This window comes from Hippichthys cyanospilos, chromosome 2, assembly GCF_059441005.1.
Source record: "Hippichthys cyanospilos isolate Australia breed blue-spotted pipefish chromosome 2, RoL_Hcya_1.0, whole genome shotgun sequence".
In the NCBI taxonomy this organism is placed as follows: Eukaryota; Metazoa; Chordata; class Actinopteri; order Syngnathiformes; family Syngnathidae; genus Hippichthys; species Hippichthys cyanospilos.
In genome coordinates this window covers 6447965-6471563 of record NC_142370.1, presented here as the reverse complement: position 1 = coordinate 6471563, position 23599 = coordinate 6447965, and the positions used below count along the sequence as shown (strand labels likewise).

At 42.7% G+C, this 23599-nt stretch overlaps 1 protein-coding gene across 3 annotated transcripts in view; it reads left to right on the top strand.

Moving 5' to 3' along the window:
• LOC148427034 (receptor tyrosine-protein kinase erbB-4-like) overlaps positions 1–23599 on the top strand; it is a 203235-nt gene that overhangs the window by 156012 nt on the left and 23624 nt on the right. For 2 of the 3 annotated variants that reach the window (XM_088402715.1, XM_088402700.1), the window contains exons 18-25: positions 7103–7225; positions 7311–7409; positions 9040–9225; positions 20294–20455; positions 20944–21019; positions 21190–21336; positions 22883–22980; positions 23092–23262. In XM_088402715.1, coding sequence (XP_088258841.1) covers positions 7103–7225; positions 7311–7409; positions 9040–9225; positions 20294–20455; positions 20944–21019; positions 21190–21336; positions 22883–22980; positions 23092–23262 — 1062 coding nt within the window. The remainder of the gene's footprint in view (positions 1–7102; positions 7226–7310; positions 7410–9039; positions 9226–20293; positions 20456–20943; positions 21020–21189; positions 21337–22882; positions 22981–23091; positions 23263–23599) is intronic. The other variant, XM_088402706.1, reaches the window with a different exon arrangement.

Below are 23599 nucleotides of genomic sequence, written 5' to 3'. Positions count from 1 at the left end.
TAAGGGTAACTTGTGTAAGCAGAGGAAATAGTTTGATGCATTATTTGTGAGTCTCTGAATTATGGCATTTTGGGCTATTACATGCATCCAAATTTAGTGAATAGTGTTTATGTTGCCAACATTTTTGCCCCATTCCTCAAGAAAGATCTCATTTCACCTATGACCTCATTAAGAACGAATGATCGAAAATGCCCGCACTGCATACACATGCCAAAACAGAAAACCATAACCACAACTTTTTATTTTCTATATTTATTTGCTTTACAATTTAGCAACACTGAAGTTTATATTACAACTTATTTTGCTATTAAATGGTTTGCTGGTAAATTTGCCTGACTTTGACGCAGGCGATGCAGGTTCAATTCCCTCTCAATGACGATATCGTTTGACTTTTAATGATTTTTACTGCATGTGCCCTGGGACCAAGGTATGGTCCTGTAGTTAACAAAAATTAGATCACGAAAATTCAAAACTACAATTATAGCATAAATATTGTCTTTCATCTTTCGGAGTTTTTTTAATACACGATCCTATGGGATAATGATAATCATACTTATTTGGGTAGCGGCCGAAACAAGGACCTTTACCTGAGAGTTGTAGTACTGTTAATGTGTGTGTTCATCTGTACCAAAGAACTGTCTGTCTGCCCGTTACTGATGAACACCTGTTTTGCAGCATTGCATCCGAAACCTTTTTAAAACTACAAACTAGACGGATGATGGAATTTTCGTCCAAAGGTTTTGTCTGTCATGGTAATGAGCAGTCGACAGGAGTGATTGGCCGAATGAAGCGGGACTTCGGAGTATTTCTCGAGCAAAAGTGGGCTTGGAAAAAAAGGTCAGATTCAGAGTTTGTGCGGATTCCAAAAAAATGTTGTTTCCTATGGTAAGCTTCCATTGTGTAGACATCATGAATTCATTTTGACGCACCATAACACTCTAAACCGCCTCTTTCTATGTGTGGTTGATAGTTGGTTTGTGTTGCCATATTTGCACTACACACATAATGCTAAAAACAGAGGTGGGCATCTTACATTTTTCAGCCGTCAGTCGCTTCCGTTATCGTCGGTATGCCATTTTTTCAGGCCAAACCAAATGAAGAAACAACATTTTTTAATACACAGTGCAAATTATTGCGGAGGATCCCAGCATCCCACCATGTTGTGACGCACTGGTTTGTGGTCACATGCATTAAGTAATGCCGTGAAAGAGCCAATTTTCACACTATGTTTACGATTATCCAAGAAGATTGTTTATACCTTTCTCAGCTACCGAGGTAACCCTTAAGAATGTGTACGTAGTTGACCTCTAGAATGCTTTCAACGCCCGTCTCCACCCGTGGATTTTCTGGGAACTCAAATTCACTCTGGTGACAAGTTTCCACAGTTTCCTCTTCCTTATAGATCTCTTCAGCGTTTTCTTGTCCAGTATTTACACCATCATATACAAAACAATTCTAACAATGGCCAAAAAGCCAAAAAAATGTCATGACCTACTTTCAACATGTAACGATTGATATAAGTTAACGATAAACATATAACGATTGGCTCGGACCTCATTGTTGTGTGGGTCCACAATCATGGTTTCATGAAATGAAATGCATACATGTACGCAATCTTGCTCTACACATTCATTGTACAGGTGGAAACAAGCCTAAAGTAAAGAGCCATGTTTAGAATTAAGTATCAAAAGATTTTTGTATTATTGTGCTTTTTAGGAGTGATTTAAACCAATGGGTCACTTGCACATAGCTGAGCAAAGCATTCTCAGAGGCTTTTCCTTGTGGCGAAAGTGGAACTGACATATCCAAGCAAGCAATATTAATTGCATGTTCCAAGGTGTTCGCTCCTCGCACCGCTATTTATATGCTTGTACCTCCAACCAGAATTTCCATCAAGGTTTGAGGAGATAAACAAAGGAGTAACGAAAGAGGTAGTATCATTGTTTTTGGGAAGATGAGGCAATGTCATCATTTGATAAAGACGTCTGCTAAAGATGACACTGTCTAAGCAGTTTTACCTTCTCCACAAATGTCCATTTTATGCTGTATGTTTCAAGTGGGATTAACATGAAGTCAAATATCAGCACTGCTTCTAAATTTTGTAGATCCAAAGACTTTACACATGCAAAGACAGCCCGTTCGTTAGCAAACTCAATCAAGAGATGACACAAACATGGATTACAACTTTAATTTGAACTCTAATCTCATTTAAATTGGTAAATGCCCGTTTTACATCACCATCATGAGCTCAAAGACTTCTGCAGAGGATACATCAGACGTCCCTCAATTTGAACTAACCTTTAACCACTGGTAGCTCCTCATTGCTCGCACTTTGAGTTAATCACCTAAGACAATTGAGAAGCTCCTTAATATGGTGGCGAGAAATCAACTTCTGACTACCAAGCGCAAGGACTGTTGAAATTAAGAAATGAGATTAAGACAAACCCTTCATGTGGTGTATTTGGTGTATTTCGACTTGTAATGTTACCCATAATTTTGTCACGCAACGCACGATGCGTAACCCCAGTAGGGTACCGCCTTTTGTTACGACTACGTGCTATGCTAATAAAGAGTTAACACTACCTTGTATTCCAGAGTATAAATGTTATATTAAGCATATTACATACACATATTCACATTTTTTATTTATGTTTTGTATTATAATTGTCTAACAGGTATTATAAAATCAAAGCGCCCAGTATTGTGACTGCGTTATTATACTGTAGGAATATGAGAGTATTTTCTTGAAGACCGGACTCTAATTTCACTCTCTAATTCCAAAGCCTAATTTCGTTTCCCGAGAAATCATCCAGTGAGCAGTGAAAATGTACACCTGTGTGTTCATCAATTCGTGAAGATGATTATTTTTGTCAAGCCTATTCTTGTTTTCACGATTGAACACGAAGCTTATTTGTCCTGCAAAACTCATTGCATCTTCATTGCGGAACCAGTAAAGCTCATTTAGCCCCGACACAGTGTTATTAACAAGTAAATAAAGTAGCACGGCAACAGTGTAAGGTAAGAAGAGGTGGAGAGAATCTCATTTACGGCCATGGGCGTGCATCCTATTTGCCAGCTCAGTCCTGTAGCTCTCTTGTCAGCCCTCCTTGTGGCTACCATCCAGCCGCGCCCTAATGAAACAATAACAGCTACGGCCTGTCGCTATTTGTTCTGATTACAGCTTCATCACGGTGTCGACTCAGTGCGGCCTCCCTCTAGCCTCCCTCCATCTCTCTTGCTTTCTTGTTACACGTGCCCTGTGTGATCAAACATGTGGATGCTAATAATGCTCTTTTCCCAAATACCATGTGGGTTTGATGGATGATAACCAGCCCGGACAAAACTCTTCCCATCTATATTTCACATTTCCGGGTCCCTGTTATTAAATAATAGAAACCCTTCGAACAAAACTTTGTATTGTGAAAACCTTGAAGGTTGAATTGGAATAGGTTTGCCCATTAAATTGTAAATGTAAATTGAATTATTTGAAAGTCTTTTTTGAACTGTACAGACCTTTATTTCTGTTTTAAAAAGCCCTAAAAGTAGTGAGATAATTTGTCCTCACAATTTAAAACAATAACTTGTGTTCCTTCCTTCTTTTTTTTGACAAAATGATGGCTGCACATACTGTACATTATGCTTTTTAACATTCCGTAATTGTAGTTTACATTTAATTAAAGACGCTACTGGCGTTAACAGTCCGACATAGCTTCTCAAACTATCTCAGCGGGAGAGCATGGACACCAGACACAGAAGAAACTCATTTCTGCCACTTGTTTTTAGGATCTCATTCTTTCGGTCAAGACACGCAGCTCGTGACCACAGGTGAAGGGCACGAACAAAGTTTTGTGTTGTGTTCATTACGGACCATTTGCTTTCTCTTCTGTATGTATTGTAAGGCAGTTAAGATGTTGACGATCTATAGTTGTGTATCAATTTCTTGTATTAGTTTTCCGAGCCAAGTTTGGTCTTTGAATGCGACATTCGTATCCAATTAGCGGTTGTCATCGCGAGACGAGCTGTTGTTCTATGGTTGTTGTTTGGTACTCACGGCTCACTGCACGGATACTGCTAAGCGCTGTCTGTGCCCGAGCTAGAGGCCAAGAACAACGTAGAGTATAACTTAAAGAACGTTCACTCGTGATTGTAACTTGTGTGCGTATTGGAGGCAAAGTGCACAAAGGAGGAACGTTTGTCGTGTGACTCTGTCCACCCACGCTTCGCCATCACACGTGGAAGGTAACAGCACGACAGTATTTTCCATTGTGGATAGTTGCCCGTGAGGAGCGAAATAGGCTTGTAAATTTTTCTCTTCAGACTCTCTTGATTTCACCGCTCCCATTTCAGAGAAAACCTTTACAGGGCGTCTCCCTGAAAAAAAAAAAAAAAAAAAAAAAAAAAAATATATATATATATATATATATATATATATATATATATATATATATATATATATATATATATATATATATATATATATATATATATATATATCATACAATCAAATTTTATTTGTATAGCCCTAAATCACCGAAGTCTCAAAGGGCTTCACAGATGAAGAGGTCATGTGGAGACCTCTTTCGAAAAAAGAAGTCTTACAGGGACATCTTTTCAGTGTATGGTACACAACAGCCTCCCCTGTCAAAGCTCCAGGAAGGGGAAGGAAAAACTCAAAAACCCCAATTAGGGGAAAATCAGAAACCTCCAGAAGGGACCACAGGTGGGAGGAGCCCCCTTCCAGGCCCACAGGTTGAAGTGGATGCTGCATGTACCAAATAGACATACACATAAACAATATAAATTACAGAAAACTTATTGTGCTATATAGTGAAGTGATGTCTTGACACCAGGCAAAGCCATTGGGCAGGAACCATCCCACATTCCAACCAGGTGGACCGCAGACGCCCCATCTCCTAACCCGCGATGGTCGATCAGCGCAGGACCTAATTGAGGCGGTCAAGTCAACCCTCACCATCTAGCTAGCCCCTCTCGCAGTCGGAAGAGGGGGGCAGGAAAAAAGAAGAAAGCTGCAGACAGGCTCAATTAACTAAACGCTTTTGAATATAAATGTGTTTTTAGTCGGGATTTAAAGATTTCTACTGAGGTGGCTGCGCCAACTTCCATAGGTAGGGCATTCCATAGTACTGGCGCGCGAATGGAAAATGCGCTTGATCCCGCGGACTTCTTTTTTAGCCCGTGGGGTCGATAGCAAACCGGCATTTTGTGATCGAAGTTGTCGGGACGGGACATATGGTGATACTAAGTCAACGAGATGCGAAGGAGCTAAACCATGTAAAATGTTATAAGTAATTAACAGCACCTTAAAATCGCATCTCACATATATATATATATATATATATATATATATATATATATATATATGTATATGTGTATATATATATATATATATATGTATATGTGTATATATATATATATGTATATGTGTATATATATATATATATATATGTATATGTGTATATATATATATATGTATATGTGTATATATATATAAATATATATATATGTATATGTGTATATATATATATATATATATGTATATGTGTATATATATATATATATATATGTATATGTGTATATATATATATATATATATGTATATGTGTATATATATATATATGTATATGTATATGTGTGTATATATATATATATATATATATATATATATGTATATGTTTATATATATAATATATATATATATGTATATGTGTATATATATATAATATATATATATATATATATATATATGTGTGTATATATATATGTATATGTGTATATATATATAATATATATATATAATATATATATGTATATGTGTATGTGTATATATATGTTTATATGTATATATGTTTCGCACTGATTTCAATTGCATATAAAATGTCCATACATTCAAACTTTGAGTGTCTATACAGTGCCTGCGGCTTATTCTAATTCTCAAAAGAGGAAGAATTCTAATTCAAGGTGTATTCCTACTCCAAATAGATTAATTAAATTAATTATAGATGTTTTCTCACAGCTGGGCCTATTAACCTACTTCATGCGGTGACATCACAGTGGGTCTCTGCTTCAGGGTCCGAATCCATGAGGCAACACATCACCGGCAGGCCGCCGGCGAAGTCATCTATCTTGTGCAGCTGGCAGGCAGCAGGCGTTTTCACAACTCTTATTGCGGTGATGGTTTTATGTCACGTCAAGTGAGTGTTTGAGCCACTGACCAGCTGATGTATGGTCTCATTATATTGTTTGATGGCCGTGGTTGAGCGGCGTGATTATGCCGCTGATAAACCGCAGCACACCCGGGCTTCGATAGGCTCATTAAGACGCACATCGATCAGGCGCATTGACTTCTTGTGTGCAGGGTTGTGTGTTTTGCGCTTCGATATGAGCTTCCGTTTGGGTGGCCCCTAGATGTCGATATGACTTTGCCAATATTTGTGAGAAAGGATGTCCTATTTGCTGTCTGGTCGGATATGCGTCTGGCTCTTACATCCCTCGCTCAGCTCAGTTACAGGTGAAGCACTGCTTCTTTAGATTAAGAGGCTGGGGTCTTGTGGCTGGCCAGCTGTTGGAAGGAGGCTCAGTGTCAGCTTTCACTGGATGTCAGGTGGAGCCTGGGGAGCTCGTCATAAATATTGGCACTGAATGGTTTTCTATGTGCGCAGCTGGTGAGATACGATTCTTGGTCTGCTGTGCCAGCAGCTGACACGGGACAGATTTGTTCAGCGTGTGCATGCTCCCACCGGTGTCGGAAGTGTTCCACCCCAGAAATATTTGTACTCCAGAATGTGTGTGGAATTCATACATGAGCTCCAAAATCTCCCGTATCGGGATGCGACAGTCACAGTGCTTCAATGTTGTTTTCCCTTAATTGGCACAAATCATTGCTGCACAGCTTATAACGCACAACGTAGCAGCCCTCATAATGCCGCATGCTTCCAGTGGCTCGAAATGTGTTGGTTTGCATTCAGGGCGCAAGTGGAAGGTTCTTGACCGGAAGCTAAAAACGGCAGCATTTCAACATGAAGACTGTACTGTTGCCGCATGATAAATAGTTGGACTTTACACCATGTGTTTGTTTTGTCAGCTGGTCGAGCCGCTGACCCCCAGTGGAACAGCCCCCAACCAAGCTCAGCTGCGCATACTGAAGGAAACAGAGTTGAAGCGGGTCAAGATTTTGGGCTCAGGGGCGTTTGGAACCGTCTACAAGGTAAGTGAGCCAAGCGTCCAAATTTACATCAAAGCAGTTGATTTGTGTGCAGTCTTAGATTTATAATAATTGCTTTATTTTCTAGGGCATCTGGGTCCCGGAAGGTGAGACGGTGAAGATCCCAGTGGCTATTAAAATCCTAAATGAGACCACGGGCCCCAAAGCCAATGTGGAGTTCATGGACGTGCGTATTCCTGTCGCCTGCCACTTTGTTGAGTTGCACACTTGGCTGTAAATTTTTATGAAAGTAGCATCTCAGGGATAAAAATGAACTGCCAAGACTGGATGAGACTATTAAAAACACCACTTGTTTATGATATGTGGTTTCTCTGGAGTCCCGCCAGGCTCGAGAACTTTTTGTTTTTTATCGCTCCTTTCCTCTCTCTTTTCCTCTCGCTTTTACCAATTTTTCTCTTCACACTCTCTTGATTTCACTGCGCCCATTTCGGAGTCTAGTGTTCTCTTCACCTCCTGCCTCCCTTCGCTTTTACCCTCTGTCTCTCCTTTTCTCCTGTTTCTCTCAGCGGGATTTTGCGTCCATCCAGAGCCAATATGCTCGCTCTGTCGGCTTGTTAAACAGCAATCTAAAGGCAGGCTCACGCTTCGCCACTAAGAAGCCAGCCACTGGAGTGCCAGCTCCAAGTACTCACGCTCCCTCGTGCGCACACACGCGCACATGCACACACCACAATAACAACAAAATGCTCCCCAGGTGAAGGCAGCACTGGTAGCATGATTTGCCGGTGTTGGCAGATATGCGAATGTGAGTGACCAGGTTTATAATTGTAAAAGCAAAATTGTACATATAGTGCCCTAATAGTACACATTATGTAAATGTGTTTGGATGCTGGCATACGTAAAATGATTGCGTATGTGGCAAAGGAGTTACAGTCGATGGGAAAGGCGGGTCATCTGGCTATAATGGAGGTCAATGTTCAGGAAGACGGTAGAGGAAGCAAAACGCAGCGCTGCACTCCTGGGCACTCCTTCATACTCACACGCTCTCAGAGATGCGCGCACGCACACACAAGCAAGGGTAGAAAGCAAGAATTTAGTCTTGAATAATGTACAACTCTATGAACCTTTGATAAAAAGCCCTACATTTGTTTTTTTTTCTTCTTTCACTCACACAACTATTCATTTTCTTCCCTGAAATGTGTCTGATATGGAGGTGCTTGGAGCTGCAAAATGTTTGGGAGGAAGCAGATGGTTCTGTGGAGGGGTAGCACTTTTAAATCAAGGTGATCCTTTGGCCTATGGCGCCCCTGCTGTTTAGAATCAATCTACTGCCTCCCTCATTGCCGCCAAGTTCCCTCTAGGCTTCTATATTTAAAGTGTCAGCTCATTTACGCGTGCGCAACAGTGAGGTGAAAGGTGTGTGAGTCTCATTCAGATCTGCCATGGCCTACATTTAATTGTGCTGGTGCAACATTAATGAAACTCTTTGTGAAATTTAGATGGAAAAGGTTGTGTCTGTGTCTTTGAAGAGGCTTTCTGCAGTGTTTTCTTGAACTGTGAGAAAGCTCCACGGGCAGATACTGCATGCAAATTTAGTCAGCAGCCTGTCTTCATTTATGTATCCATCTCCACCTCCACTTGGAATGTAGTCCACAAGTATTCATAAATAATAGCTACACGGACAGGCACTGAGTTCTACTATAAAAACAGAAGCTGATATTTGTTGACAAATAGACGTTACGACTGAAACAACATGTCGGGTCTCGAAAACTACAACCTGTGAGTGGGATCGGAGTGCCTCCCTGTGTTCCAGATGGAGCTCCAGCCCTCTTAGTTCCATTATGTCTTTCACCCAGGAGGCGTTGATCATGGCCAGCATGGAGCACCCCCACCTGGTGCGCCTACTGGGAGTCTGCCTGAGCCCCACCATCCAGCTGGTCACCCAGCTCATGCCGCACGGCTGCCTCCTCGACTATGTGCACGAGCACAAGGACAACATTGGGTCGCAGCTGCTGCTCAACTGGTGCGTCCAAATCGCTAAGGTGGGTGACTGCGATCCAGAGGGAATCCGCTCACTAAAGTGGTTGGTTTGCGTGTGCGTCTGCATTTGTCAAAGATGTGTAAAAAATGATCAGTATTGCACCACCCATTGGTTCCTTCTTTTTGAAGGGCCTTCCATTGCCTTCTGTGTCCTCTTTACCCAGCACATGGCAAGGCATGCAAGTGTGGAGGTTAATCTAGCTATTAATTGTGAATGTGACACTGAATGTGACATGAGCAAGCTCAGAAAAGTGGTGAAATAATTTTGTCGACAAGCAGCAAAATGGCTACCCTCTCTGATAAGCACAGGTGGAATTAGCTGTTTCATTCATCTTCCACAAACGCATTTATCATCAAGAAAATTAGCTTAGCTTGTCTTACTTAAGCTCACATGAAAAGACAGGGATGGCAAGTAATGTGTTCTAAGTCGTGATTCATATTCAGTTGTAAATACCTATGGACAAAAAAGAGCTGGAGTTGATCCCTTGATCTTTTGATATCAAACCACAATTTTGTTTGTGTTCAGCAAAAGTAATAAGCCTGACTACTCCACTACTTTTACTTTCACACAGTCATTGACTGGTAACTGATCCCATGCTACCTGCACAGGAGATCAAATGTGTTCAATGACTATACTGCTATGGTTAGCAGACATCGATGTACATCTATGCACTGTCAGGGCTGGATTCCTTAAAGGTTTGCACGTCTTTAGCAGTGCTAACAAGTAAACATGCAGCAATCAGATAGCATCTAACTCACAAAGCGCATGCAGATGGTGAAGTGCACCCCTAACAGAAATGCCATGGAAAATGCATCTCATTGATATTCGCTCATTTAAATGAGGTAATAATGCATAGATTGTTTGGCAAAGAAATTGCCTACCACTATGCTAATTAGCCTCATGGATGAAACAATGCCTAATTTACTAACCACAACGCTAATAGCCAAAATGAGAGTGAGGCAAATATCATCTATAGAAAGCTGGTGTAAGATTGGTGCTTTCAAGGAAGCTTTACTTGTGTTAGAGAACCGTATTGGACCAGTCTAAAATCCTCAGTAAATGTAGAAAAACAGAGACACGGCAATGTGAAAAGAGATAAAAGACTTTATTTGAATTGCGTGAAAGATGCTATTTCTAACTGCCATGGTTCTATCACAATGTTCCAGCAGCCAAAGGCTAGCAGTTGTCTTTGTCATATATGTGGCAATCGGGGAAAAACGGGTTCAAACTTTGTGGGCATTCTTGGTGCATCGTTAGCGCAACAACCTTTTTGAATAGGACGTTAAACGGAGTAAACTGCAGGCTCAAAGGAAGGGCAATTAAGGGCTATCAGCAGCCGACATAAATTCTTTGTGGAGTCGGCCCTCAGTGCGTAAAAGCCAGCTCATTTATTGTTCCGACTCACATCACAAGGCCAGGTGAAGAACTACTACTAAAGGGCTGAAAGATAGAGAATCATTTCTGGTATCCAAAGCCGTTCCACCAAGTACTTCATCAGTCAAGACTGCTGGAATTGATTTTGCCATCTTTGTTGGGTCGGACATGTGGGTTCTCCCGAATCAGTAATCAGAGGATGGGTTTGATGAGGTCTGTGTGGGAGGGCTTAACCCTTTATTCCCCTCACAACAAATGAGTCTAAGTGTCTGAAGAGCAGGTTACTTAAGCAGGTACTTACTGCTGTAATTGGATTCGATTGTGCCTGCTGTGATGGGCCATAGTGGGCTCGTGAGATGGTCCAGCGCTTGATCGCAACTCATTTTTGTGACTTGATGTGCATGAAGATTCCCTGCACTGCTTGACTGATTGGACTTGAATGACTTTTTATTGGACAAATTAAATCATCGAGCCAGTGGAAGGGGTATGGCTCCTTGTCTTTTTTGCCTCGGAAAGCCATTGTAGTATCAGCAAATTAGTTAACTGGCTATTACATACAGGACAAGAATGTGCTTTGGTCAGAACCACTTGACTTCTCGTTCAGTGTAGCAATGTACATCGACGATCGTTCACTCATTCGTTCTCTATGCTTCATATCCTCTTCAGGCTTAGTGGATGGCTGACTCGCCCTAGACTTACCACCAGTCATTCACAGGGCTCAAGACTGACAACCATTCAGTCTGTAATGCACATATTCTAGCTGCATGTGTTTAGATTACAAAACCATTAAATCCCAGATGATCATATGAAAATACTGTATATTTACCATGTCAAAACAAAAATAATTGCAGACCACTGCTCCTTTTGCAGTTTTCAAAAGGGACTATTCGAACTAAAATGTTATGAAACAATTTAAAGAAATTTTAAGGACATTGCTTTCCCTTTTTTTTTTTTTTTTTTTTTTTTTTTTTTTTTTTTTTTTTTTTTTGTCCCAGCGGCCACCCCTACTCCCGCAGCCAACACCACGACAACAGCACAAACACCAGCCTTATGTGGGCTCTGACCCGGGCAGGTGACCGCTGTGCCACAAATAGATTGGCTACGGCCCGTTGTCAGGCACTGACTCTCTATCACTGAGTGTTTTGGGCATTGAGATAATGGCTGTCATTAATCTACAGCCACACTCAGAGCTGCCTCGCTTCCACACTTGCACACACTCCCACACTGACTGACACTTGCATCAACACATACACATTATGTAGTACAGCTCAGTTGCTTTCAATAATTTAATTTATGAGTTTGTTCTTTTCTTTCCTCACCTGTAAACACACATCTTCTATCTCTTTTCCCACTGAGGCCCTGATCCATTTGAAATATGTCAAAGTTTGCCCTTTAAACATTACCTGAGATACACTCATCAAGTGTGTATTGTATGTGTGCGTGTGCGCGCGCGCGTGTGTATGGTGGGAGATGGGGGTGCCTTACAATTTGTCAGTCTATAAAATAGAAATAGCCATTAGTTATTTGCTGAGTCTTCAAGACCTTTTTCATTCGGTTTAGGATTAGGAATTAAATAATCAGGTCTACCAAGTGTTTTAATGAACATATCAGGTCATGCATCAAACGTGGAATATGGGCTGATGGGACCAAAGGGCGGAGGAGTCATTTCCCTCTCAAAACCTGTCTGGCTTAAAAACCTAAAATCAGACTTGTTATGAAGATGATCTGATTCAATTTGCTGCCCAGAATTCTATGAGTCTCTCCCAGTGGCTAGCTGAGGTGCACGATATGCCCTACAGGAATCCCGTTGTCCCCACCCACTATTGTCAAGCAGAGCTGCCAGATTCTGGGTGGCGTTTTTCTGATTGACAGTGCTAATGATGGTGCCAAATATTGACCTTCTCTGAGGCGAGCCTGATGCAGTCCAGCACTGCATTGTAGTGAAATATTAATGAGAGGCTGCATAAGCAATGATGTGACGATTTTGATTTACTTTGCATGTGTTCAGGCTGTGCCGAAATGATAAAAATAAAAAAATCACCATCGTCTTTCCACTTCCTCTTAGTGGGTAAAATGTTTTCTTACTCCACGCAGGTATGCTTGAGTTGAGCTGCTGTGAACTTTGCACATCTCCAGCCGCCATTTCTCTTGTACCTGCAAGGACCCTCTCCCCGGTCAGGAGATCCAGTCTCGCCAGATTTTAGTCCAGTTCAACTGGTGTCATTTTACTTTCTTGCTACTTCCCTGCTGCAATGTGTTGCACAAACCCATTCAGGCGGGCATTACTGGACTATGAGTAATAAAGCCTGACCAACTTTAGGTTTTTGGGTGGTCCAATTAAGATATGTGGGGCCCGAAAATAAATTAATGATTAAAAATGATTAAGCGCCTTTACAAGGTTTAAGAGCAGCTTCGAAGATTTGTCATTTAACATGCCTGGAGGCCTTCAAGCAAGTACTGATTCTGATTTGCTCCTCTTTTCTCAGCATATATATATACATGTAAACAAACATAAATATTTCAGACTACACCTTCATGACAGCAGCCCCGTTGCATTGTGACTATAAATAATACATGCTGTAGTATGATTATGTTGTATTATGATTAGTTAAGTGGAGAGCAACATGACTTGTGTCTGCAGCGACCATACAGTACATGTTGTTGAGGTATGAGTAATTGCTGAATGGGTCTGAGTTGTGAGAAAAAAAATACTTGCTACTACGAATTCTTCCTGAACAAAAAAATAATGAGACGTTCCACGACATCAAACCTTGTGAACTAAATCATTTGTTATCTTAATGGAGTGTACGCTGACAATTTACAGCAACTCTCGATTTATTGGCTAAAACAAGATTGTAAAATGCATTTTTTTAACCCTTTTTCATACTACTTGTTATTTATAGGGCAGAATTTAAGACCTAAAAGGGCCGGGTGCAGTGTGAGCTGTGGCAGCCAAAGGCAGGGACGTTTGTGCTCCAATCTCCGGCTTCGGGAGCTAGCTCTTGGAATGTCACCTCTTCGGCAGCAAAAGAGCCTGAGCTGGTGTATCAGGTGGAAAAGTTCCAACTAGATATAGTTGGACTCACCTACAAAGACAGCTTGAGCTCTGGTACCAGTCCTCTCTGGAGTTGCCTGCGCTGAGAGGCACAGAGCAGTTGTGGGCATACTTTTTGCCTCCCGGCTCAGAGCCTGTATGTCGGGGTTCACCTCAGTAGATGAGAGGGTAGCTTTCTTCACCTGAGGGTGGGTGTACTGGTCCTGACTGTGGTTATGCACCAAACAGCAGTTCAGAGTACCCAACCTGGATGTTGTAGGTCTTTCCTTGTTGACACGCCTATACATCATCACGTAGACAAGGGGAACAATGCCCATGACCGAGGTAGTGGTATGCCATTTTTTTCCTACTATAGAAGGATCACACACCACAGCCTGTCAGGTAAAGTCTATTCGTGAGTGCTGGAAAGGAGGGTCCGTCAAGAAGTCGAACCTAAGATTCAGTGTGGTTTTCGTTCCGGCTGTGGAACAGTGGACCAGCTCTAGACCCTTGGCATGATCCTCGAGGGTGCATGGAAGTTCACCAAACCTGCCTACATGTGTTGTCTGCAGTTGGAAGAGATGTTGGACCTTGTCCTTCAGGGAGTCCTGCGAGGGGTGCTTCGTAAGTACGGGTTTCTGAATCCCTTGGTTCGGGCCTTTCAGTCCCTGCCCATTGAGTACAGCGTTTCATCCACATTGCCATCAGTAAGTCAGTTTCTCTCCTGTGACGGTCTGACTCCACCAAGGCTGCCCTTTGTCACGGATTCTTTTCACTATCTTTATGCAGAACATTTCTAGGCACAGTTGAACTGTTGAGGGGATCAGGTTTGAGGGTCTCAGCATGGCATCTCTGCTATGCCTTCTTCAGGATGTGACCTCCAACTCTCACTTAAGCGGGTGGCAGCCAAGTGTGAAGTGCCTGGGATGAAGATCGGCACCCCCATATCTGAGACCATGGTCCTCGGTCGGAAAACGGTGGAATTCCCTCTCCCGTTCAGAAAGGAGGTCCTGCCCCAAGTGGAGGAGTTCAGGTATCTTGGGTTCTTCTTCACAAGTGAGGGTAGAATGGAACAGGAGATCGGCAAAAGGATCGGTACAGCGTCAGCTGTGATGTGTACGCTGTACCGGTCTGTTCCGGTGAAGTAAGAGCTAAGCCAAAGGGATAGGTCCTATTCTTTTCTCACCCTATCCAGGAAGGACTCACTGTTGAGCGGCTGCTGCTCTGCGTTGAGAGCAGTCAGTTAAGGTGGCTTGGGCATCTGGTAAGGATGCCGCCCGGATGCCTCCCTGGTGAGGTGTTCAGGGTATGATCCACTGGGAGGAGGCCACATGGATGATTCAGAGCACGCTGGAGAAACTAAGTCTCTTGGCTAGCCTGGGAAAAACAGAGGATCCTCCTGTAGGAGCTGGACAAGGTGACCGGGGAGAGGTAAGTCTGGGATTCCCTGCTGAGGCTGTAGGTCACGTTATCCAACTGTAAACTAATGGATGGTTGGATAGATGAATTTAAGGAGCCATACGGTATTGATGTTCAGCGATTAATTTTCCCCACTTTTCATTATGATGCACTCACACATTTTTTTTGCAGCAGTGGGTCTGTCAGGGAACGCATAGCAAACAGTGCAACCTACGTCGTAGAGACCAATACCCGCAATATAGCGGTCCCCAGGAGTATGTGTCCCTGCTGATGCAACAAAATGGAGGAAGTGGGCTCAGGGAGAGGTGATGGGGAGAGCGGGCTGAGGAGGGATAAGCCCCCTGGGCATTTCTAATTATCTGTAAGGATCAGCAGTGCTCAAGGATGCGTAAGGGGAGGGATTTGACTGCCAGATCCACTGGGTAAGAATGCCTGATTGGATCGGTCACCCCTCTCCCTGCACAGCCATTACTGATGGTGCCTGCAGCCGAGGCTCATTAGACACAGGCCTATGCGCGCATGCAGATGAATTGTGGCGGCTGAATTTTAAGACAGTCTCCCGCTATTACTTTTTTTTTTTTTTTTTTTTTTTTTTAAATCTGCTCACTATTAGATTTGCCTTTAACACAAACATGGACGGATTTGTTGGATTGCTTCTTTGTGGCTCCATTGGTCACGGAACCTAAAGCTAAGACTATAACTTGCCAACAAAATGCATATTAACAAGCCACAAAGCCTCAAGAAGCATGCAAATTTGGAATAGCTGAAGTACCATGTGAAGGATGGACACAAATGATTCCTAAAATGCCTGAAACCGTTGCACACGTACATGATATGATTTTTCAAAAAATATTTATCAAATAATGAATCTTTTACGTTAAAAAGGGGATGTGTTCTCTTTCTATTGTATACCACATACGGTAATTAAGAATCATTTGTTATGAATTAGAACCATCATCCATCACAGCCCCGCTTTATGTCCCTCCCCCCTTGTGCCAGTCACTCATGGCAGATGAAATCAACAAAACTGAAAAATAAGTATCAATCCCTCCTCTTGTCTCACAGCGAAAACTAGACGAGGCGATTAAGTAGGGAGCAGATAAATTATAGGCATTACCAACTACGATGAAGACAGCAACCTGATGATGCTTTGCTGATTCCAATGATAAGTCCCTTCTCCTCCCCCCTTGGAGCTGAGAGGATGCTGAGCTGTCTGTGAAACCCGTCATTTTGGTCCCTATCACTGGTGGCTAGCTGCAGCCTCTAGGGATCTGAGGGGAGTTCTGTTAATTAATGCTTGGATCCAAAGCCTCTGATCGACCAACAAGGGCAATTACAATTAAGTTCACAAGCGTCTAGAAAATTACCAACCTTATCACGTTTCGTCTTGACACACTGCTCAAGCGGATTAGATAAGTATTCAAGTAAATAAAGGGGAGTCAAGACAAGTGTTGCTGTAAAAATAATCCATCCACCAATTTCTTGGAGTCGCCTATTCTAATCAGGGTCACTGGCTTGCTGGTGCCTATCCCAGCTATTTACGGGCAGTAGGCGGGGCACGCCCTGAAATGTTTCCCAGCAACCCAATCACACCTAACGACAATTTAGACAGTCCAAAACACCTAACATGCATGTATTTGCAATGTGGCAGTAAGTCGAGGTGCCCAGAGAGGACCCATGCGGGCACAGGGAGAGCATGCAAATGCCACACAGGAAGGCCAGAGCGAGCTGGTATTTAACTCTGGAATGACAGAAAAAACACGCATACAATGTCAGTTGAACAGACGCAAGTTCAGTTGACTGCCAACCAAATGGTCGGAAACCTTCATTGTAGATTCATTGCAAATTCACCTACTGTTCATTAACTAGTCGGTGTTTCGCAGCTCAGAGAAATAGTACCAGGAAGCAGAATACATTCACTAAACCTATTTCATTAGTGCCACGGGTGAGGTATTGGGCGGAGATAGTCGCTGTTGCTTCTATCTCTGTTTACGTAACTATTTGGGTTTTAAGGCGATGAGATGGCTTGCCCAGTACACCCAAAGTCTTGTCTCCGCAGACAGAAGTCTGAAAACCTAAGGGGGATTCCATCCTGAAGTTTACAGCAGCTGGTAATCCCAGGCGGTCTCCCATCCAAGTTCTCACCAGGTCTGATCCTGCATAGCTTTCGCAGGGCAGTGCGGCTGTAAGCTCCTCTGAACTTTTTTATCCCCACTAATGTTCAGAAAATGGGTCTCGTGTGATTTGCAATTGTTATGTTTGTGCATTTTTCATAATAGTATTTTTGCAGTACAATTAGCATTACTAATGTGACGCAGACTGCCTGTGGGCTTGCCTTCCGTTCTATTACAGGCGAAGCACTCAGGACATGACAGACGACCACCTGGGACACCTGGGCGGTCCCATTGTGCACATTGCTTATCACACTGGTCCCAGTCCTCGGCGTGCAGACGGGCTCATATGGCTCACATTGTTTGAGCTCACAGAAGAGGGAGGGGGTTGAAAGGAAGATGGATGGTGAAACCAGAGCCTCGTCTCTTGGTTTGAAACTGAGCATCCAGCCTTTCATGGATCCTGCCTAGCCAAAGCCATGCATCAAAAAGTACGGTGTGTTATCAGTGTGTTAGAATGAAGGTTTTGCAAGTTAATTCTTCAGCAGCAAACTCATCATTGTAAGAGAAATGTGGCTTACTCCCGCGTCCAAAATCATGCATCCATTCATTTTTTGATCAAAAACTAAAATCACTTCTGAGTCCAATTCAAAACTATTGTTCCAAAAACATTGTTTATTATAGAGCATCTCTCTACCTGGTGTTCCACTTGGTTTCCAGTGATGCTTTTATCCTGTCACCCCCACCCCTACGCCAATAACCTAAGCTTGACTCAACTTTCCAATTTTGCTCTGCACCGGAGGGAAGGTGCCAGTGGGTTGCTCGTCATTCATGACCTTGTGTGGTACCAGCCTTTGAACATATTTGGAGCAAAGAGGAAACTCATTAGTTTATTTCTGTGATCTTGTTATTGATATTATCTGTTTTATTGAAAGTAGAAATTGCATGAATTACATGAATTAGAAAGAAAAAAAAAAACATTGCAGAAACCCAGTGTACCCGTTTGTATGATACATGGTACATGTGTGGTAAAGCATTCTGTGTGTCAAGACATTCTGCAAGATATTTTCTGGAGATAACAAGTGAAGCGATATCTGTCTGTGGTTAAGCTTGAACTTGCTGGTCAGGGCTGTCCTTCCCACTGAAAAGTTCCAGACCGCAACCTTCTCATGGCCACCTTCTCATAGAACACATTGATTCACTGCAAGCAGTGCATCCATTCTCACAGCAAAGCATTTCTTCATTGCAAGCAATAATATAGATTGTAACAAATGTGTAATCGCTAGTTTTACAATTATTCTGACAGATATCCATTTGCGGCACCACGTTAACCAAACATTGAAATTTCATTCGGGGTAACACAGCAGTTAGCATAGCTCGATATTCTGAAACGTAAATTGCGTCATTGAATCGACTTTAATCCTGATATCAACTGAATTTAAACAATCACTGCAAGGTGATGAATCCCATTTATATATATATATATATATATATATATATATATATATATATATATATATATATATATATATATATATATATATATATATATATACACATACACACACAGAGAACAACTGAGCTTATTTGTAAGGAATCTAAAAGATTCACAGATTCCTGTGTCATGTGCAGTCACTTGGATAGATGATCAGGAACAATCCATTCTGCCTTTGAGAGGATGTGATAGTGCCAGTAGGCCCTTGGTTTGGGCCGCCCCTCCCCATCACCTATTGGGACGCTGCTGTTTACCGCCCAGAGTGGCTAAAAGTTAATTGGCTTCTTGAGCTGCCGTACATTGTGCTGTCAGTGCCATGGCCTCCCCTCATTGCCCCATCGCGTTCAGTCGAAGTGTATTAATGCACTGTGTGGTCCATTGATTCCTAATTCCTCACAATGTCTGCATCGGGGATAAATATCGCCGGGCACAGGCGTCTTCCGGCTTATTTTAATCAACATGGTTATTGATCGCTTGCCTGAGCTCCGTTTGCGTAATTTATTTTAAATCCACTTTCGGTAATAGTGGTGCATTTTGGTGAAGAAAAAGGCTACATAATTTTGAGCGGCCAAACGGGAAATAGGAAAGCCGTGAAATATATCTTTCTTTGGAGTATAGGTGGTCCCTGTCAGTATGTCCGTCTCGGCAAGCTCGGGCAGATGATGGATGAGGCTTCATCCAGTCGGCGATCGATTTTATCCTCACATTTGTCTGGGGAGGAGTCAGCGTGAGCTCGCGCGCCACGCCGGGCATCTCAACACAACACGGCTTGACATGTACGCAGACGTATGCCGTCTTTTCCCCGTCGGTGATGAGGCTCCCGTGCCAATAGAGGCGTAGTTGATTGTGTTTATTGTCTGAAGAGCACAATGACTGTCTCCCACCTTCCTCCTCGCCAAGGTGTTTTTATTGATCCACCTGCAAAGTGGCTTCAACTTGTTAACATCTTGGCTCCAACACTTCAATTGGCCCAGTTGGCCTCGCCTGGCTGCACTCTCTGATTTCTTCAGCCATGAGCACATGGAGGAGTATGTGTCAGGCATGCGTGTATTTTCCCGTCTACGATGGCGCGTGTGGTTGTTTGCGCTGCAAAATGCTCTTTGTGTGTCCCTCTTTCATACAGCCCATTGAGCGACAAATGGAGGCTGCAAAGCTATGTTGCTTTTGTTCTTTCTTCTATAAACAAGCTTTGCATGACGCAACGTCCATGTGAACCTTTTGGAAATTATTTTGTGCTTGCTGATTCATGGTGAAAGCTTCCTATTTGAGGTCACCCATTTAAGGTCAAATGTACATGTTTGTTCTTAATTGCATTTGTGTTGATATTATGATTACCGTTTTGTATACAATATACTGTATATTGTGTGCCTTTTTTTTTGTTTTGTATTTGTGTACGCTGTCCCTTGTGGCCATGTCCTTGGAAGAGAGCTGTTTAATCCCAATGAGTTTTTTCCCCCACCTCGTTAAATAAAGGAAATAAATGAATGATATTGAATAGATTCTAAACTTTCATAAACGTTATGGGTGTGTTGAGTAATAGGCATTTTTTAGGGCAAGGCAGAGTTTCAGTTTACCTGCAGGTGAACCCTAAATCTAGCCATGAGACATATTATTTTGTCTTCTTCTTATCCATCAGGGAATGATGTACCTGGAAGAAAGACGACTGGTCCACAGGGACTTGGCTGCCCGCAATGTCCTAGTGAAGTCACCAAATCACATCAAGATCACCGACTTTGGCCTGGCCCGGCTGCTGGATGCTGACGAGAAGGAGTACAACGCAGACGGGGGCAAGGTCAGTGTAAGTCTGCTGTGTTTACCCTTATCCACACATTTCCGCACACGTCACAGCAAATATTTGACAAACGTTAAAATTATATCACAGAACACTTGGTTTTGAGTGAGAAAACAAGAATCTTAAGGAAAAAAATAGCACATAGTATTCACCTTGAAGTGATACAGTTGCTGTAAACAGGCCATCTGTTCAGATCATGTTTGTCAAATGACCAATACCATCTCATTTAGCACCTTAAAAAGCACACACACAATTGACAATTGCTGGTTCGGGCGGGAGCTAATCGCGCTCCACTCTTGAGATTAATGGGCAGAGCAAAGCAGCACTACCTGAAAACCTTATCAATATGTCAATAGTTCACAAACAGCACCTCAAAGGATCAGGCGGTTGTTGCTAAAGCGGAGATCAACTGCAATTCAAGAAGAAATAATCACGTTGTATAAAGGCCAACTATTTTGTGAATCTCACATTTAAACCTCTCTTCCCCTCCAAAGATGCCTGTTAAATGGATGGCTCTCGAGTGCATCCACTACAGGAAGTTCACTCATCAGAGTGATGTGTGGAGTTACGGTGAGTGCAAGGACACTAAATGGATTATTCATCTATATTCATGACCGTTTTCTATATACTCACACCTGTTGGTGAAATAACCCTGAAATCCGGTTTGCTCGCTTTTTGCGGTTCGTATTTGCTCTTGCAAGTCATATTGGTGAGCCTTTTATCGACCCTGCCTTTATCAGGAGTGACCATCTGGGAGCTAATGACGTTTGGAGGCAAACCGTATGATGGCATATCAACCAGGGAGATCCCAGACATCCTAGAAAAAGGAGAGCGCCTGCCCCAGCCACCCATTTGCACGATTGATGTCTACATGGTCATGGTCAAATGTAAGAACACATCGTGGACAGCATCACGTATCATGTAAAAACCTTTGGTAAGGAGCAGAGGGTGACAGTTCAGACAAAATAGAATGAAACCTGTCTGCTTCCAGACTACTATCAAGAGGCCCCTGAGCTAGGTTTCGTGGCATAGATGTTCTTAGAGGCATGTTCTAATTAAATTTAGGTGAGACTCTACACCCTAATGAACTATTACTTGGACAAAATTTAACATGTCTGTTTTTATACTGTGAGAACCCAGGCATTCACTTAAAGGGGGTGTATTGAAAATGAATGTTGACATTGAAGATGAAAGACATGAGAAAAGTCAGATGAGGTGATAAAAATGATCAGATGCAAGCACAAAGCTAATTTCATGCAAGCTCATTTTGTTTTCTGTTTGTACTGCACACTCAAGTCCTTTCTTCATCCAAACCATCCATTGCTTCTTTTGGCCCACAAACTCCCACGGCTTAATGCAGAACATGGGAGATGGTGTCCATGACTTCGGAGGGATCTGCCAGCCAGATTTCCAGGAGGCCGTCAGACATTTACAAAAGCCAGTCCAAGATTTGGGCCCTGCCAGCTATTAGCAGCTTGGCCGTCCTTCACTTAGCGCTAGCCTGGTGGCCGCGTACATGAACAATACTGGAATGACTTTTCTCTTGGCAGCAATTACCTGTCATGAACTTTTCTCTCCAATGACTCTCTATTCTCATACTTGAAATACCAACAGAAAATTGATATGACTCTCAGAGCATGACATCAAAACATATTCCCAAGATGAAAATGTTAATTCAATTGAAATGTCATGCTATCTAATGTTTATTCAGCAAATGCAAAAGCGGCACCATCGGCTTATGCCAGCTCAGAAGCAACATTTAACTGCAGCCTTTTAGCCTTGCGGCAATGCCAACGGACCCCTACTCCCTCCCTGCCTGCCTGTGCAGACTAAAAAGTAATGAGCATGCATGTCCGGGCCCATTTTATTGTCAGGTCAAAGAGATTTGCTTAACCTCAAAGAGGACGGGTCTGCATTTGTCCACCATCAACGGGATTTCCTTAGGGTTGGATCTGTAACATCTAATCTGACCTCATTCTGGTAAATACATTTGAAATTTAACAATTGAGTGTATCTGCCAGCAGCACTCTGAACCTCATTTTCCAATCGCATTTCCCTCAGACGTAACTAAGACACAACCAACCGTGTCAGTAACTGTATGTGCTTCCTGCCTAATGAGAACCGACACACCACCTGGCCGTTCGCTTCACCTTCAGGGGTTTGCTTTGTGTAAACCAGCTGTGGACACTGCTGTGGATACAGGAAAAAGTGGGCCGAGCACCCACTCCACAAACCCCACTTCTCTCTTAGTTAATTTACCACTTTGAGTTGCCCTTGAGTGAGGCCCGTAATCGGGCTCAAGCCGGCATTTCCGGCTATGACCAGATGGGCTGCCACCAGCCCGAACGTTCAGCCCATTTGGTGTTGGAAAATAATCAGGGTAAACAATCAGCTCTCTTTTCTTCCCTCTGGTTTCATATTTGTCCTTTCCAGGCTGGATGATTGATGCAGACAGTCGGCCCAAATTTAAGGAGCTGGCTGCCGAGTTCTGCAGGATGGCCCGGGACCCGCAAAGATACTTGGTCATCCAAGTAGGTTTGCGTGGACGGAAATCACATGGAATCGAACGGCATGATTACTGATTGTAGATAATACTTCACGGGGATGAAATCGGTGTGGCAATCTTTTGGGGAATTTTTCAGGGAGATGATCGGATGAAGCTGCCCAGTCCCAACGACAGCAAGTTCTTCCAGAGCCTCTTGGATGAGGAGGATCTGGATGACCTGATGGATGCCGAGGAGTACCTAGTGCCTCGTGGTTTTGATGCAGCGCATCCATCATACCCGCCAAGACCTCGTGTTGACTCAAACAGAGTAAGCCCGCACCTTAAACACAGACTGTACGGCCTGCTTCAAATCCTTTCTGATCTCAAACTACTTACGCACATAAAGCCAGTTTTAAATACGTACTCGTTTTTGACCACATAATGCAGGAATACTCGATTAAAATTCAGAGTGATCCCGTCACCCAGGTTTTGCTGGGGAAAAAAATCTGAACACCAAAATCGCTCAATTTGCATAACTTGACCGGTTACATAAAACCAAAACGGTATTTCCTTTACCCGTTTTACAGTTTTATTTTATGGGTTTTGCAAATCTAATGCTTTGCTTTTCATCAAAAAGCTAAAGATATTAGGTCCTTCTTGAAATG